Raw genomic sequence first — 16702 nt, 5'->3', positions numbered from 1 at the left:
TCTCTATCATGTTTGCCTTCAAATTTATACTTTCCTTTGCTTTAATTATTTCTCATTTTTCCCTATTACATAATGATTATTTCTATTTAATTTACACTTCCCTACTACACAGAGAATATTTCCATTTTTAACTAACACTGGTTGGATACCTTTATAAACATGTCCAAATGTTAATTTTTCCAGTTGGATTTTTTATAGGAAGTTTAGTTTCTTGGAAATGTAGGCGATTTTTCTTACATAAGTGCCAAACATCTGCATGATTTAGCACTAAAAGCTTTTAAAAACTTGATTTTTAAAATGAGAAATCTCACTGCATTTCACCCAATTGGATTGAAGAATGTCATGATATTACCAATGTACATTGTAGAATCTCCCTATAAGTCTGAGGAATAAAGAGGTATGTTCCCCTAGAGGAAGCACCATGTTCAGAGGTTCTTAGGTCGATGGGAGCCATGATATTAAGCCTGTCATCCACAGGTCACACCAGCCCACTCAGATAATGCTTGACCACTTACTGTCCCAGTGTTCGTTCTGGTTCTCTTCTTGCACAGAGAGATTACTGAAGTCAGAACATGCATCTTGTTTAAGTCCTTAGTAAATATACGTGGAAGGAGGAGAAAAGTGAAGATTGGTTTTAGATGTCATTTCTGATTTTCTTTATGCTTGTTTAAGTAACTTATGAAATCTGGCCATTTGGGTTTTAGTAATGGCCTGAAACTGAAGCAGTGAGGAAAGATAAGAATAAAATCTAAGAGGCACAGATTAATACTCCATGACCCTCTAAAGTTTATGTTGTCTTAGCTGAAATTAATTACATTATTATTTAATAGAATTAGAACTACAAAAGGAATAAAGAAATGTTTGAAGCAAAGCATCTTCTATCTGTAGATGCTTGATGTAATGACGCCAACCTGCTATTTTGGACAGTGGATTACATTTTTGAAAATCACTGCTGTAATGGTCTTTCTCTCTCTCTCTCTCTTTTTTCTCAAGAGTCTCTCTCTCTCTCTCTCTCTCTCTCTCTTTTTTTTCCCCATGTCTTCATGGTGGGAATGAACTTGTATTTGCACAGTACATACTCTTTACATTAAAGAGTTCTCACTGAATGGTGCTGTGTTGTGGTCTCATTTGGAACTTGAAAAGAAATAACCATATGGGGCCAGTCACAAAACATTGGCAATGCATAAGTAAGGCCATGCTAGCAAATCATTCACTTGACAGTTCAGACAATATTAAAATATTTATATAAATGGACAAGTCCGCCAATTTAGGAAATTACTCATACATTCTCTATGTGAATGTTAGCTTTAAAGACGGACAAATAAACTAGATCATGGCTAACCAGGCCACAGGGTACTCATTAAACTGTGTTCATTTCGGCCAGAGTGAATATTGATTGGGAGAGGATTCCTGGTGTTTCCACATGATCACTCTGTTCCCTCCTGTTAATATTGCTTGGAAAGTCTAAAAAATGCAGTTCATTAGTTATACTTTGAATCATATCACCTTAAGATTTTGGATACTAAACTTTATTCTCTACATGTTAGTCTGCTCAGAGATTTAGTTTCTTTTATTATTTTTTTTTAATTTTTAAAAGCCCCTAACGGGTATTATAGTCAAACTTGGTTTTGTAAAGTTGTAAGAAAACAGTTATAGCTGTGTCAGTACTACTAAGACTGAGTTTTTGGTACAGCATTATTTTGGCTGACTTTCTAAAGAAGACAGATGAGCTAAATACATTTCTGGAATCAAATGAAAGCTTCTAGTATTGGCAGGAGCTACCAGTAAATACATTCCTAATTACTTGTTTCTGATAGGGGTATCTCTGAAATACAACAGAAATGACCATTTGGAAGCTGTCATTAATTGGCAGGTCATCAAACAAAAATCATTCTCATTAATTTTAGTTTTGTTAAACTCATTTCATCCCTATAGTTGGAGGGGTCTGAGCAGGTGATAGAATTAGCATAGCAAAAAAGGTCACCTTCCCTTAACCCCATATGCATAATCAATAATTAACTTCCAGAGGCTTCACAGTCATTATGTCAGTAGTTTGAGATTTTCAAAGTATAATATGAAATGAAGAGAAAACTAGTATTTTAAGCACCTACAAATATGATAGAGCAAACTTGAGTATGAGGGACTTAAAAAACCCCCACCCCAGTGATCTCATGACAAAGCTATGTTATTTTGTGTTATTTATTTCCAAAAATAAAATTATTTAGTAAAATACAAGGGAAAGCAGTATATAGCAAGGTGTATTATTTAGACAAAGTAGAACATGGGTAATCCTTTTATGTGCCTTAAAACTTAAAAAAAAAAGTGTGCCTCAAGAAACCTTATAAATACCATGAAATTAATATTTTCTCTAATGTTGATAAACTTTATACCTTGAAAATTATATATGCACCTTTCCCTTATACCAAAAAGAAATGAATTAGATTATGGTTCTTAAGCAGTGTTTTCCAATCTGATAAACCTGAAGATGCATTTGGCAAATGGCTCTAGAACCTCTCCAACACCCTTGGGGCCACCCTTCTTCCTCTTTGGGAGTAGAATTTCATGGTGAATCATCAGAAATGACTGAAAAGCTATGAAAGGATAAAAGTAAAGATATGTGTAGGTTATAAGTAGATATTTAACTTTGCTCCTGGATGTGTAGGTATATCTACATTTCCTGAACACTTTTAAAAAAAGACACCTCACTATCTCCTGGACACCATATTCTTGCTCTGTGTCCTAGAAGAGATCACTGTTGGGTCAATTGACCTTAGTCAGAATTTTAATTTTCAAACCTAATGTCAAAGACTATTTTTGGAAACCTTATTTCCAAGCCTTCGTGTGTCTTCAGTGAGTTTAGGTCTATAGAAATAGACCATTACACATAGCATGTGACCAATGTGATGTATGGTTGACCTACTGAACATGTATTGAGCACTTGCGGTATGAAAGGGATTGTTCTAACCAATTTGCATTTATTATATCATTTTAGTTGTCAAAATGACTCAGTGGTATAGGTGCTATTACCTCTATTTCATGGATGAGGGAACTGAGATACAGAGAGGCTGACAAAGGATCCCAGGGTCACACAGATACCAATCTAGAAGCAATGCTAGCATTTGAACCACCTAACACTGTTCAAGAACGTGTACTATCAACCATGATGACATATGACATCCCAAGATTAGAGACCATGATATTTTTCTCAATAAACTTGTAGCTTCCCGAATAATTCATGAGAGAGATGATAGTATTCAGGAAATGGCTTTCTTTCATCACAGGCATTTCAAGAGCTAAATAAAATGCTGATAACATTACTTTTCCTCTTCTATTTACCAAACTCGGACATACTCATTAACATAAAGCTCAGGTCTTTTTTTAATAGGAGATTTTAAGTATATTTCATCAAGTCTTGATTATAATAAAATGTTTGCCATATTTATCTGACATTTAATTATTAAACCTTGTGTCACAGTCTCTCATCTAGCCTTTTCCTCAGGGATACTGTTGAATTTGCTGATGAATGATTATATATTCATTCATGCTATATAAGTGCTAATTATTAACCTTCCTCAGATATGATATTATATATTTAATAAATATCAGCACTAAATTTTTAAGGTGATTTAAGTTCTGTTTTTCTCTTATTAAAGAAATTTCCTTGTAAACCTTTAAAGCACTCGGAATCATATTCTCATAAAATGTAACTTTATTTAGGCTGTGATTTTTTTTTTTCAGTATATCATAGGTAACAATGGTTTTGAGCCCGTTAGTTAAGTGAGGTATCTGAAACTATAATCAACATTTCAACCTCAATGATTTAAAAAAAACTTCCAGATATATCAGCACATGATTTTCAGTTTTTTTTCTTATAATCAGTCTCTTCACAGGGTTTGATTATTTTAAATCTTCATTTTAAAAACAGCTTGGGTAAAAAGTATATCATTCTACATTCATTATCAGTTGTTGTTTTATATGCAAAGACATCTTGAAAGACTTTTTTCTGTTTTTGTTTTTACAGATGTCCGAAGAAGAACAATTTATGAATACCACCGAGTAGAGCTACAAATGTCAAAAATTACCAATATTTCAGCTGTGGAGATGACGCCGTTACCTAGTAAGTTCCACATGAACAGAGCTAGGTAGAAAGTTTAATGATCTGTTTATGCATGAGTATCTTCCTCTTGTGTGTCTATGGGGTTAGGTGGGTGATTTTAATTTTGGTTGAGCAATCCTTTTTTTTTTTTTTTCCTCCATGCTGCCAATTAGTCTTGATAAACCTCTTCTGTCCTGTTTCCTAGCATGCCTCCAGTTTAATGGTTGTGGCCCCTGTGTATCCTCTCAGATTGGCTTCAACTGCAGTTGGTGTAGTAAACTTCAAAGGTAAAAAAGAATAATACAGAAAACTTAAAAATTTTACAAAGATTTGTTGTTTCTATCTCTTCCATTGAATTTTAGATGTGTCAGGTGTGTTGATTAGGTATATATGAACAAATGTATATAAGTTAAAAAAAAATGACCAAAAGGCAAAAAAGTGCTCAAGATTTTAAGGAATTTTAGCATTTTCCTTTGATTACTCAAAATTATGGAAAACCTTCACAGTCAATAAAATAGTTATCTGATATACATTTATTATCTCTATGAGGCTTAAACTAGATGGTGGACTGATAGGTCTATAAATTGATGCTCTTGGCCCATATTCTTCAGAAAACATGGTATGACATATCATTACTATAACAAGGACAGTGTATGCATGGTCACATGCAAATTCTTAGTAAATTCCAGTGAATATCTCAAAGATTACTAGCAAAGGTTAGAGATGTGGTCTAAAGTTAGGGAATAAAGTGACCCTAACCGACCTCTACATAAACAGAATGCGTGGTCTGATTTTTCATGAATCACCAAGAGGAGTTTCTAGTCCATCGAGGTTTTCAGAGAATGAATGATCATTTGTTGGAAATATGGAGCAAAGACCTAACTGTGTTTTGTTATTTACTCAACCGTTTTGTGCATCAGTTATATCCCAAGCCCTGGGAAAGTAGCAGCAAATAATACTGGTGTGGTCCCTACCTGCCCACCCTCCCACTGCCCCCCACCATAGCGTTTACAGTCTGTCTGTGTATAAGTCCCCGTCCACCTTCAGAGTCTATGAAGAGTTCTCCCCGCCGGTGAAGAACTGAGTCCTCAGGCTCTTCCTGTGTGCTTGTTGCATCAGAGCTTCTTGTAGGAACAGCCTTTGTCTTATCATCTTGCTGCAGCATTTGCTCTAATGATAGAGACATGTTCGGGAACACTTTCAATGCTATTGGAGGATAAAGAATAGAACGCCAAGTCCTTGATAACAAGCTTTCAGAAACACATTTAACTTTCTAACTTTGGGGCAACCAGTACAGTATTGTGGCTAGAACATTATTTATTATAACCTCGGTTTTGTTTTCAGTGCAACCTGTTCCTGTAATTTCCTTTGTGCCGTGAATGTCAAATAACGAAAAAGCAAGCAGGAAATTAACATTCTTCAAAGTAGATTTTAACTTTCCTATATCTCTAGAGTGAAGAGAACTGCTTTACAATTAAGAGTTTGTGGACATTTGTATTCATATATTGTTGACATTCCATAAAGATTATATGCACATTGGAAGTTAGTCAAAATTGGGTTAGATGACAGCCAAAACACATCTCAGGAGATGGCACTTTAATATGTTCAGTTAGGTAACACTGAGCTCACACATGAAATACTCCCAAAAGAATTAGTAGAAGGCCCTGGCTTGAGGTGTGCACCTAATTCAAGTTCCAGCTCAGTGCTCACCACCTTTGAGAGGTCTCCCTAAACCACAGTCCGTGTGAGGTGCCCAACCCCAGTGTTTCTCAGACATCTGGGAGAAACTCCATCATCAGTGGTCACCTTAGTTCTCATGGACTCTTGTTAGTTTGTCTGTCGCCTCTGCTAGGCTGCGGCTGTATTAAGGGTGATTGGTCTTTATATCTCCAGAACCTAAGAATGTAACCTGGTACTGCAGAAAGTGAATGAATGAGTCAAGGAATGAATGAATGAATGATCATTAGGTTCCAAATGAAGGAATCATGATTAGATTTGTCTGGGAACTGGGGCGCCTGGGTGGCTCAGTGGGTTAAGCCCCCGCCTTCAGCTCAGGTCATGATCTCAGGGTCCTGGGATCGAGCCCCGCATCGGGCTCTCTGCTCAGCAGGGAGCCTGCTTCCTCCTCTCTCTCTGCCTGCCTCTCTGCCTACTTGTAATCTGTCTGTCAAATAAATAAATTAAAAAAAAAAAAGATTTGTCTGGGAACTAAGGGTTTCTGAAGATGAGAGACTTTCAGTGCTGAAGCTAGGAAAGTCAAAGGAAAACCAGGAATGGTAGCCACCCCAGCCAGATTACCATTAGGATAATTCTCAACTGAAATAATATCATTGTAGTTGAAGGTTTGGGACACTCGTGTAGAAACCTATCTTCCAGCAACCATTTCATTATTTTTTAAAAAATATTTTTGGTGAAAATAGGTGTATGTTTGTATCTATCTGTCAGTCAATCAATCTATGTTTAAATATATGTTCAAAGTTCCAAAACAACCAATTTTGCATTGTTGCAAATGGCATTATATTAATACTTCTATTTTATTGGGAGATTTCTCTGCCAGACATATCAAGGAGTTTTCAGATGTATTTAGTTTGTGCAAACTTCTTCCAGTGGAGGCAGTCGAGGCTTACAGGAACCAGTTGTTGGCACAGGGTCTTCTAGTTTATAAGTGGTAAGTTGGGACTAAAACTACATCTGTGTGACTCCCAGCCTGTGGTCTTGACACCTCACCTGCCTTGCCTCCCACCTGCTAGGATGCAGATGAACTAAGCGAGTTAATCTTCATTACTTCCTGAAAAGTAGCAGACATAATACTGGAAAAGAAATATTTTTGTCACTGAGGCTGCAGGAAAATCTCATGGCTTTGAAATTGGCATAAGAAGAATGCAAAAGAGAATGGAGCAAAGCATAAGACTTTCGTGCATTATTGAAAGCATCATCGTTGCTTTAAAAAGATTAATTGAAAAAGGGAAAGTGGTGATGCATGTGAATAAAGAAGGAATTCATCAAAGAACACTACTTTAAAAACTGCAAGTTTTCTGCATGTTACCATTTGGTGTTTTGCTGAATACCAAACACTGGTTTAAAAATCTAGGATTTATTTTTAATTCTTCAGCAACTCAGTTATATACATATCAAGACCTGCTTAATTAATTGGTTTAACTATGGCTCATTGCACTTTTGTTCAACTTAATTTCCCCACTGCATTTTATTAATTTCTCCTTAGACTTGTGAGCTTCAAAACTTTGCTTTTGCTGCCCAGAAGCATTTCCCCAGACTTTAGAGCTTTTATTAACAAGTTCAATAAAACAAGAGAAGTCTTATCCTAAGCAGCACAAAAATAGCCTCTAGGATTTTTTTTCTTCCATTCCTTTTACTTTCTCTTTTGTGTTCATTTACCCCTGAATGATAATCAGTTGGTGGTGATCATTGAACTCTCAAGTCGGGCTTGCTCCAAAAAGATAAGATATTTTTAATTGGCTTGTTTATTTCCTTTAATTCCTGTTTTTCAGGAAGCAAAAACTCAGGTAAAATGCTTGTAATGGCTTTCTCCAAGGTCTAAAGGAATTTGAGTTATAGAACATTTAATGAGATCCATGATCAAAAATGTTTACTTATAATAGGTGGCCCATTACTTGTAGGTGAGTTTGAAGAAACTTGTTTGTTTCTTCACTGAAAACTGAGAAGACCTAAATCAACCATTTTCAACCATATCTCCTATTTTCACTCATTCAACAAAAATTTCCAAGTGTCTTTGTGTTCAGGTTAATATCCTAAATTATGACTCCAGTGGTAAACAAACTTCCCTCATGGAGCTTACATTTTTAGTATGAAGAGAAAGAATTTAAGCAAACAGATGTGCAAACAATAGAGTTGGCAGTGATGAGTGTTATGGCAAAAGCAATAAACAGAACATTATAAGGGAAAATATAGCAAAATAAGTAAGAAAAACAAGAGTTTATTTGTTGGTAACATGCTAAGCAACTTAACCTTTTGAAGGGACCTTGGTTTCATTAGCCTTCATCATCTGAACGTCTCGCTTGAGGACAAGTTCAGTTTGAGATGTCTATCAGACTTCAAGTGGAAATGTTGAGTAGGTGGGAACATATAAGCCAGAAATTTGGGAAAGAGGTTGTGGCCGGACATTAAACTGGAGAGTCATTATCATATAGATAGTATTTAAATTCATGGAGCTTAGTGAGATCAGCTATGGAGAGAGTGTAAATTGAAAATAGAAGAGATTCTAGGAGCTAGTTTCTGGCATGGCATAATGAGGTATGATGCTAATTTTTTATTATATAAAATTATTTTAAAATATACTTGTATACATGTCTGTATAGACAGAGAATACCTTTGAAAAGATACATAATAACAATATTTGTCTCTGGAGACAGGCATGAGGATGAGTGTTACTTTTTATTGTGATTATGTACTCTAGGTGTAATTTGAATTTTCGCCACTGTGGAGTTGAAGACAAAAGGAGGGATCAACAAAGGAGAAATGACAGAACATAAAATCAAGGGCAGAAATGTAGCTTTCCTCATTTTAGTGTCTTCCACAGCACCTAACACCATGCCTAGACTAATATAGAAATCCATGGACTGATCTTGCAGATGATCAAGGCCAGAAATTTGCACTTTCATGAAAATTCTAATTGGTCACGTTGGCTGTTCCCATCCATTGGCTTTGTCAATATCAACCATATGGCTACCATAAGGACTAAGCTGATGTTTAGCATAAAATATCAGTATTTATAATTAAGCAGATTAAGAACTGAGGAATTAGTCTCTTGGTGTCTCAGTTTTAAAGAATTTTCTTCATTTTATTTACTTAGCTTGGATCAAAGTCATAGGACTACAGGTAAAAATTTGGGAATAAATAATTTCCATGATTCCACCCATCAAAAGAATAAATAGAACAAGTGAACCCCTACTAATGGTAGCTACTGAATACTAATATCACATGTTTACTTAAGAAGATATATGAGATGAGGGAAAAATCTTTTTGAATAACTTTATACTTGTTTCGACCTGTTATTTCTGTTGCATTTCCTTGAACATACTATGGCACTGGCTGTTATTTTCCACTGAATGAACTGGATTTCTTTGCAGTAACAAAAAGAAAAATGGGAAAAAAAGTATCATGTGTAGTATATTTCAAAAATTTTGAAATGTATAAAGTCAGAGATAGTGGCTAATAATTCATTAATGATAGAAAATGTATTATCAACCTAAATTAATTAAAGATGAAAAACTCTATAGAGGCACAACTAATTTTTTGAAAATAGAATATACTCATTATCATATGCTCATTTAGCTTACAGAAATTAAACTACCTAGGTTTGAGAGAAGAGAGAAATGGAAAGAACAAATTTAAATAATGCAGCCAATTCAACCTTTCCCCAATCAGTAACCTTAACGCTTCTGAATAGGAGCACCAAGGAGACTTGAATATACCTATCTCCTTTGGTTTTATTTTGATGTACCCCTAAACACATAGGCATATTTGCAGAATTGAGTGTGACCTTAGGGTTTAAGGAAACAACAGATATTTTTCACACCACATGATCCTAAAATAAAGCCAACAATTTCATCTAGGATCAGCCAAAATCCAACAGTCCATACTAACTTTAGAGGAAGAAGTAACTTTATGAAAAGAGTGGCAGGCTCCTGAAAGGACTGTACTAAGGGAATTTCAAACATGTTTTGACTCAGTATGATTTCTGCCTACTTACTCACTGCCATATCTAGCCTTCAAGTAAGGTGCAGCTCCACTGTAATCCTCAGAGGGCCATATAAAGCATTCTGTTAGTCTGATTTAGTTTTAATCAATTTAGTCCAAGATTTCAAGATTAAAAAGAGAGGATCAAAACACACACAATTGAATGACATTCCAGGTATTCTTAAGATATATGGCCCACTCTGAACTTTATACAATTAAGATTAATCAGCAGGGTATAATTATGCCTGTATAAATGTACCTTTTATATCCCGGGCAAAGCCATAGCCTGTAACCATTTTGAGAGTTTGGCTGAAGTTCATATTCGAGGCTACTAGTATACTACACATTTACATGATTCTTTCACATAAGGAAATCCATTGGCTTTGGTGATCAAGTGTGGAGTCCACACCTAACTTGGGAAGTCCAGCAGCCCTGATCCAAAATTAATTATAACTCTAGGCTTATTACCATGGATTGGGGTAAAATAAAGTTCTACTCTGAAATGCCCTGAATTTCAGATGGACATTTAAAATTCACCAAGCTTTAAGAATTTTTAGTAAACGTTTGTTGATCTGTGTTTCAATATGCTTACTTTCTTTCAAGTTGAAATCACCTCCATCTGCTTATCGGAATTATAGATTAGTAATATTTTGGTAGCTGAAAATGTTACCATTTTCAATAAACTGTATGTTAGGTTTAAATACAAAATATGAAGTTATTTATAACTAACATAATCTATTTTTTGTCTTTGAAGGAAAGTTATGTCCTTACTGAAATATCAGATCCAACAAAATTATTTAATTGATGACAAATTAATTAGAACCCTTTATTGTCATGCTGCCTAGTCATGATAGACAGGAAGAAGAGAATGCTATCATTTCTGACTGATGTCAGAAATGACTGAAGTCCTCAGAGATACAGTAATCTTTCATTCTATACTCAGCAGCAGTGAATAAGGTCTGAAACAGTTTGAAAACTGGGCTGAAAGCGGTGAGCCCAGTAGCCCACATCTAGGCCAGATGAGATTCTTGTTCTTGAGTGAGTTCTTATCAAGTATATTGGACTTTCTGTGTCCGGGAGAACCAGCCAGCCAAAGTTCAGGAGGAGCCCAGAAGTGAGGAAGCATTCCTGCTTTACTCAAAAGGAATCAAAATTTCCCCAAATGCATAGTAGAGAGGCAGTCTTGTTTTGTTGTCCTAAGTGGATTAGACTGGATGTCTGAATACCTAATGGCCCAGCCAATGTTAGCTGATTGATCTTGAACAAATCAATAAACTCTTTGACTTTACATCTTGAAATGTGAAATGCATAACTCATCTAGACATATTTGATTCTAGTATTCTTTAATTCTGAGTGGCTGTAGGTTCAGTAGTTCTCAATTATTAGTATAGTTAAAATTGCCCCAGGAGCCTGTTAAAATGCAGATTTCTGTGAATCTCAGCAAGGGATTCCTATTCAGTAGGTCCAGAGTGGAGTCCAGGAATTGAACTTTTTAATAAAGCTCTTCTGGGGACCCTAAGTAATCTGAGACGAGCACAGTGGAAATTCTGATCTTGTACAAATGGGCTGAGAGTCTCATAAGCCTATAGCGGTTACACGGAAGTTGTGTGGAAACACTTATTCTTACTTTGGAATAGAGATGTATAGAAAAAAATATTTGAAGATAAAAATACTTGTTTTTAAAATCCATTAGGAGTTAATGAAATAGGTGTTGATAAAAGAAAGCAAGAAGTTTTTGGATAAGTACAGTGTATGTAATAAATAATTCAGGAGATTTGGGAACATTGTTAGCTAGTTAAAATCATTGGAACATCTTTGCTTTCTGAATTTTTATTAAATCACTGCTACTAAAGTAGAAATTCACTGTTCTAAGGTGAATTCTAGAAATTCCATACAGCCAAGATAATTTTTAGATGTGCAGTGTTCATAAGAGGTAAACTGAATTTAAATTTATTTTAGTGCAATTTATAATCCTTTCAAATTCAAATAAAGGATCTTAGCATTTCAATTAACTACGTTGTTCTGAAAAACAAAATTGTGTTTTAAGAATACACAATTTTTTAAAAGATTTTATTTATTCATTTGATAGAGATCACAAGTAGACAGAGAGGCAGACAGAGGGGGAGGAGAAAGCCGGCTCCCCACTGAGCAGAGAGCCCAATGCAGGGCTTGATCCCAGGACCCTGAGATCATGACCTGAGCCGAAGGCAAAGGCTTTAACTCACTGAGCCACCCAGGCACCCCAAGAATACAAAATTAAACTCTTTTTTTTTTCCTTTTCAGCATTCCAAGCCTAGCTTTAACAAAAGTGTACTAGTTCTTTTTGTGTGAATTAATTGTAACAGTGTAATAAGCTATAATGTTATTTTATTCATGACATGAAAGGATTTTGAAGGATGCTCTGATAGAATGATTTTGAAAAGATCTATAAGATAACTAGTAACAGAGTTGGCCTTTGGGGAAATTGCCATGAATTGAAAATTGGCATAAAGAGAGATTATTACCATCTCATCATATTTCCTTTTGTAGAGTTTGAATTTTTATCACATGCACATATTACCTATACTGAATGAATCAATCAACAAATACATATTTTTAAAACAAAGAAAGGAAATGCTGTGTTAAAATATACTAGGAAATTTTGGATATTCTTTCAGAAAATTCTGAAGTTAAAGAAAGTTTCAGAAGCAGACAGTTATAATTCTTTTTTTCTTAAGATTTATTTATTTATTTTGAGAGGGAGAGAGAGAGACCCATGCATGGGGTGGGGGGTGGGGCAGGAAGAGGGAATCTTCAGCAGACTCCCTCCTGAGCATGGAACCCAACATAGGGCTTGATCACCACCTGTGGGCTCAGGACCCAAGAGTTTACAACCTAAGCCAAAATCAAGAGTTGGACACTTAATTGACTGAGCCACCCAGGTGCCCCTTATCAATTCTGAATATATAGGCTACATTTCTTTCCTCTGGAGAGATGCTACTGGATTTATTAGCCTTTTGGATATATAATGCATGTAATTCTATTTATTTATTTTAGAAGTATTGAACTGTGGTTTTGTCTATCATTTCTTCTATCAATCATCTCTTTTGCATTTTGGCCTCTCTCTGCTTTTTGCCATGGCCATCTGCCAGTCTCTGAAGATGGTTGTGAATACAGAATAGGCACCAACTTCGTTTTTTCCAAACTCAAAAGCAACAGGTGCTTGAGCCAAGTCTCCTGATAACCAAGTCCCACCTGAAATATCAAGGCATTCTTTTAAGTTGTCTTTGATTTTTCCGCCAGTGAATGCTGTGTTTGTATTCCATCTGAGCACCATTTGGCAAGCTAGAAATAAAATCTGTAGAATTATTTAGTATCACATCTGTTTATAGCTGCTTTTTCAAGATTAACCAAGTGATTTTAAAGTCTTACTTATGTTTTAACCAGCTGTGGTGACTACATTTTCTATGGCTATAATTTGGAAAATTAAACGTCAACAAATGCAACCTAAAAACATATATGGAGTATCTAAAAATGGGACGTTTCAGTGCTAAATTACATATTCCAGTCCCTTAACTTGCTTGCACTAATAATTGAGAGTTAATTGTCCAAGAGTGAGATTGCTTTTGTTCAGGTTAAAAACAGTAGGTGCTGAATTATTATGAAAAAAAAATTATATCTGTAAAGGACAAGAAAATAAAAATTTAAAAGCAAAAAACAAAATTCACAGTCAGTTTCTGTTAAAAAAGAATTGACATGACTATTGAGTATCCGAGAGCCTCAGATTAATATACAGATTGAAAAGACTGACATTATGGTAAAAAAGAAAAAATTTAATAAGTAGTTTATGGTTTAATTACTTGTTTTGCCAGGAATCTAATGTGAAAATATAGAAAGACTTTCAAAATACAATGTTTGTACTCCAGCCAGGTCTTTAGAGACTTATGTAAGAAAATGATTAAAATGTCAGTGGGATAGTTTCTGATTTTTTGCTTTCTGCTAAAATCTACCCCCAAGAAAAGTTGAAATATGACTATGTCTTATTTCTTGATATGAAAATACTACTGTACTTAAGATATTTATGAAATTTTCTTAATGCTAAAGAGTTTATTTACTGTCAAGTCCTGAGTCAGACATCCAACCTTACACTGCCCAGAATTTTCACAGAGAAATTTTATGATAGGAATCCTGTCTTTGGTGGAAAAGTGCAGAAAATCCAGTAATTCAACAATGTATAAAATAGTCCAGTTATTTCTTTGGGTTTTTTTTTAAGATTTTGTTTGTTTATTATGAGAGACAGAGGCAGAGGGAGAAACCAGCTCCCCACAGACCAGGGAGCCCCACTTGGGACTTGAACCTAGGACTGTAGGATCGTGACCTGAGTCAAAGACAGACACGTAACTGACTGAGCCACACAGGCATCCCTATTTCTTTGGCTCTAAGAACATCTAGAATAGCACTACTCTAAAAATATACCTTTTTATGTAAGTTTAGGGCAAGCTGACTTAAGCTCTTACCGATTATTAGGGAAAGCAAAGAAGGATGTTTCAGGATAAAATAAGATTTATTGGTTGAACAAGATTAGCATTCAGATTTTCCTTTTCTGAGCTACTGTGAAGGGGATTTGCCAATTCTGGATTAGTGAGACTCATTTTTTTTCTCCTTCCTTGAGAGCCACTTTTCTCCCCCATCTCATCTCTAGAATGTTTCCTTCAGTGACAATTCACAGTCAAGGGGGAACAATTCTCTCCAAAAATCATGATGTTGGCTGCAACAATTTCTAATGATAGGCTGTCCTAAAAATACACAGGTTTTATAGTCCTAAAATAACATCACTGACCATCAGGTAAGACCTCTGTATTGACCTGTGCCCTGAGCAGAATTCGTCTTTCCCTCCCCTGCACTTCGCTAGCGCACAGGTTTATTTTATCTTTGCCCAGATTTTCTGCCACTGCTGCTGTCCAACCACATGAGCTTCGAAAGCAAGGACAGGAAATTTGTTTTAAGGGTGAGAATGCTTTACATAGAGAGGTGCTTAAAATAATTCTAATAGCTACCTTTTATTCTGTATTTACTAAGTGTCAGGCATCACATGAAAACCATCATTTCCACTAAACTCTTTTAATTCACTTATCTCATCCTATCCTTGGTCTGTAAAGGACCATCCAGAGGTAAGTGTTCAGGTCCCTGTTTCATCGATTTAGGAAATGAGAAATGAGGAAGGTTAAGGAGCTTAGCCCAGGTCACAAAACTAGTAACTGGTTTAAATCTTGGTGGAGCCATGATTTAAAGTAATTTTTCTTCTTTTTTTTTTTTAAGACAGAAGGTTGGAGAGATGAAAGAGAGAAAAAAAAAAAGAAATGCTAGAAAAATGAAATTTTTCTTAAATCTCTCATGCCTAACGTTAGCACATGTAACTTTGCTAAGTAATCTAAAGCCAATATTCATCAGGAAAGGGGAAAAGACCCTTCCCTTGCCTACCAAAAGGGTCTTATTAGCTAACTTACACTAACCTCTTTCAAAACTTATTTGAATAGTTTGTTGTAAAAGATACATATGAAGTTTCCTTTAACAATAATTGAGGTTATATTTGTGCAAAGTGCACAATTGGCAAGAAAGAGTCCTCAGGGAAAAAAAATAAAAACTAGGAATTGGGAGAAAATAATAAAAATAGCACATAGCGTTCTAAGGTGGGGGGGAGATTTGTGAATAATCCATTAAAATTGCATACAGCAAAAATGGTGTATAAAGGGTTTATCCTCAGAGGAGAATTAGTCCTGTATTGCTTTTTTCTGTGTCAAGTTTTCTACTCATATATCAAAGATAGAGTGTAAGTAGACCTCTGCACACCTCAGATTCATGCACTCAGCGTATGAAAAGAGACAGTAATCCTTGATGCTGTATTTCAAAGGCATGGGTATAAAATACTTCAGAGACTCAAATTTTAGTATGCAAGCTTAAACTTGGGTTGTCTAAAATAACCAAGTGAGCAAGAACATGCACATGAAAGGAGAGAAATATACAAGAAAACTTGACCAAAAGGCCTGACTCTAGTCGAACACAGTATTTGTAAATAGAGATGCCTGCGACTTGTGTCCACATGTCCAGTTTTCTCGGGACAGGTGGGCGTAGGCCTGTTGTCCCCAGGCCCATTGTCCCCAGGCCCGTTTCTTTCTGTCTCCTCCCCCACTCTCAAAAGTGTAGCAGTTGCCATCCTCCCTAATAGCGCCCTGAGAATCCTTCTAACTGCATTTGTATATTCGGGACCTGAGGCAGAGCTAGAATCCCTACGTTAGTTCCACTCCTCTCCACAAAGGAATTCCTGTGACACAGACCATACGGCCCCACAAGCCTGAACTATTTACTATCTAACCTTTTGTAGGAAAAGTTTGCCAGATCAATGGAGGACATATAACAAACACAATTAATGGGAAAAAAGTAAAATATGTATTCTCAATAAATTACCTTAGAAGCAAATGTTGACTATCTGGTTATGTCACTGAAGTAACACTTTAGTGTTACTGAATAAATAAAACACTGGGATAAATCAGATAATTCTAATGATCATCACCTAAGGAAACAGCGGGCAGTAAATGAAGGACCGCGTCAAACTAACATGATAGTGTGTAAAAATAAATACTATAAAAAGATTTTGAAGACTGAATTGGTGGATCTTGTGAGCTGGGAGATTAATATGACGATTCAGGTCTACATATCATTCTGCATACGTCTGTATAGCTTTTGCTATAAATATTTTTTTTTAAATCTGGCTTAAAGGGGTGTGCTCCGAAATACTAAGTCGGTTTCATGAAAAGCAAATCTGAAGAGAAAAACCACGTATCCAAGGATGTTTCTGTTAACATAAGGTGACACTAACTGTATTTTATGAAGCAGAAAATTGCTTCACAC

At 35.6% G+C, this 16702-nt stretch overlaps 1 protein-coding gene across 2 annotated transcripts in view; it reads left to right on the top strand.

The window, feature by feature from the left end:
* PLXDC2 (plexin domain containing 2) overlaps positions 1–16702 on the top strand; it is a 467666-nt gene that overhangs the window by 353919 nt on the left and 97045 nt on the right. For both annotated transcript variants that reach the window (XM_032880865.1, XM_032880866.1), the window contains exons 8-9: positions 4022–4117; positions 4302–4383. In XM_032880865.1, the coding sequence (XP_032736756.1) occupies positions 4022–4117; positions 4302–4383 (178 nt within the window). The remainder of the gene's footprint in view (positions 1–4021; positions 4118–4301; positions 4384–16702) is intronic.

The sequence above is a fragment of the Lontra canadensis genome, unplaced genomic scaffold, assembly GCF_010015895.1.
Source record: "Lontra canadensis isolate GAN:19392208 unplaced genomic scaffold, GSC_riverotter_1.0 scaffold72, whole genome shotgun sequence".
In the NCBI taxonomy this organism is placed as follows: Eukaryota; Metazoa; Chordata; class Mammalia; order Carnivora; family Mustelidae; genus Lontra; species Lontra canadensis.
Note: the sequence above shows the minus strand (reverse complement) of the source record. Positions and strands in the feature narration are given on the sequence as shown.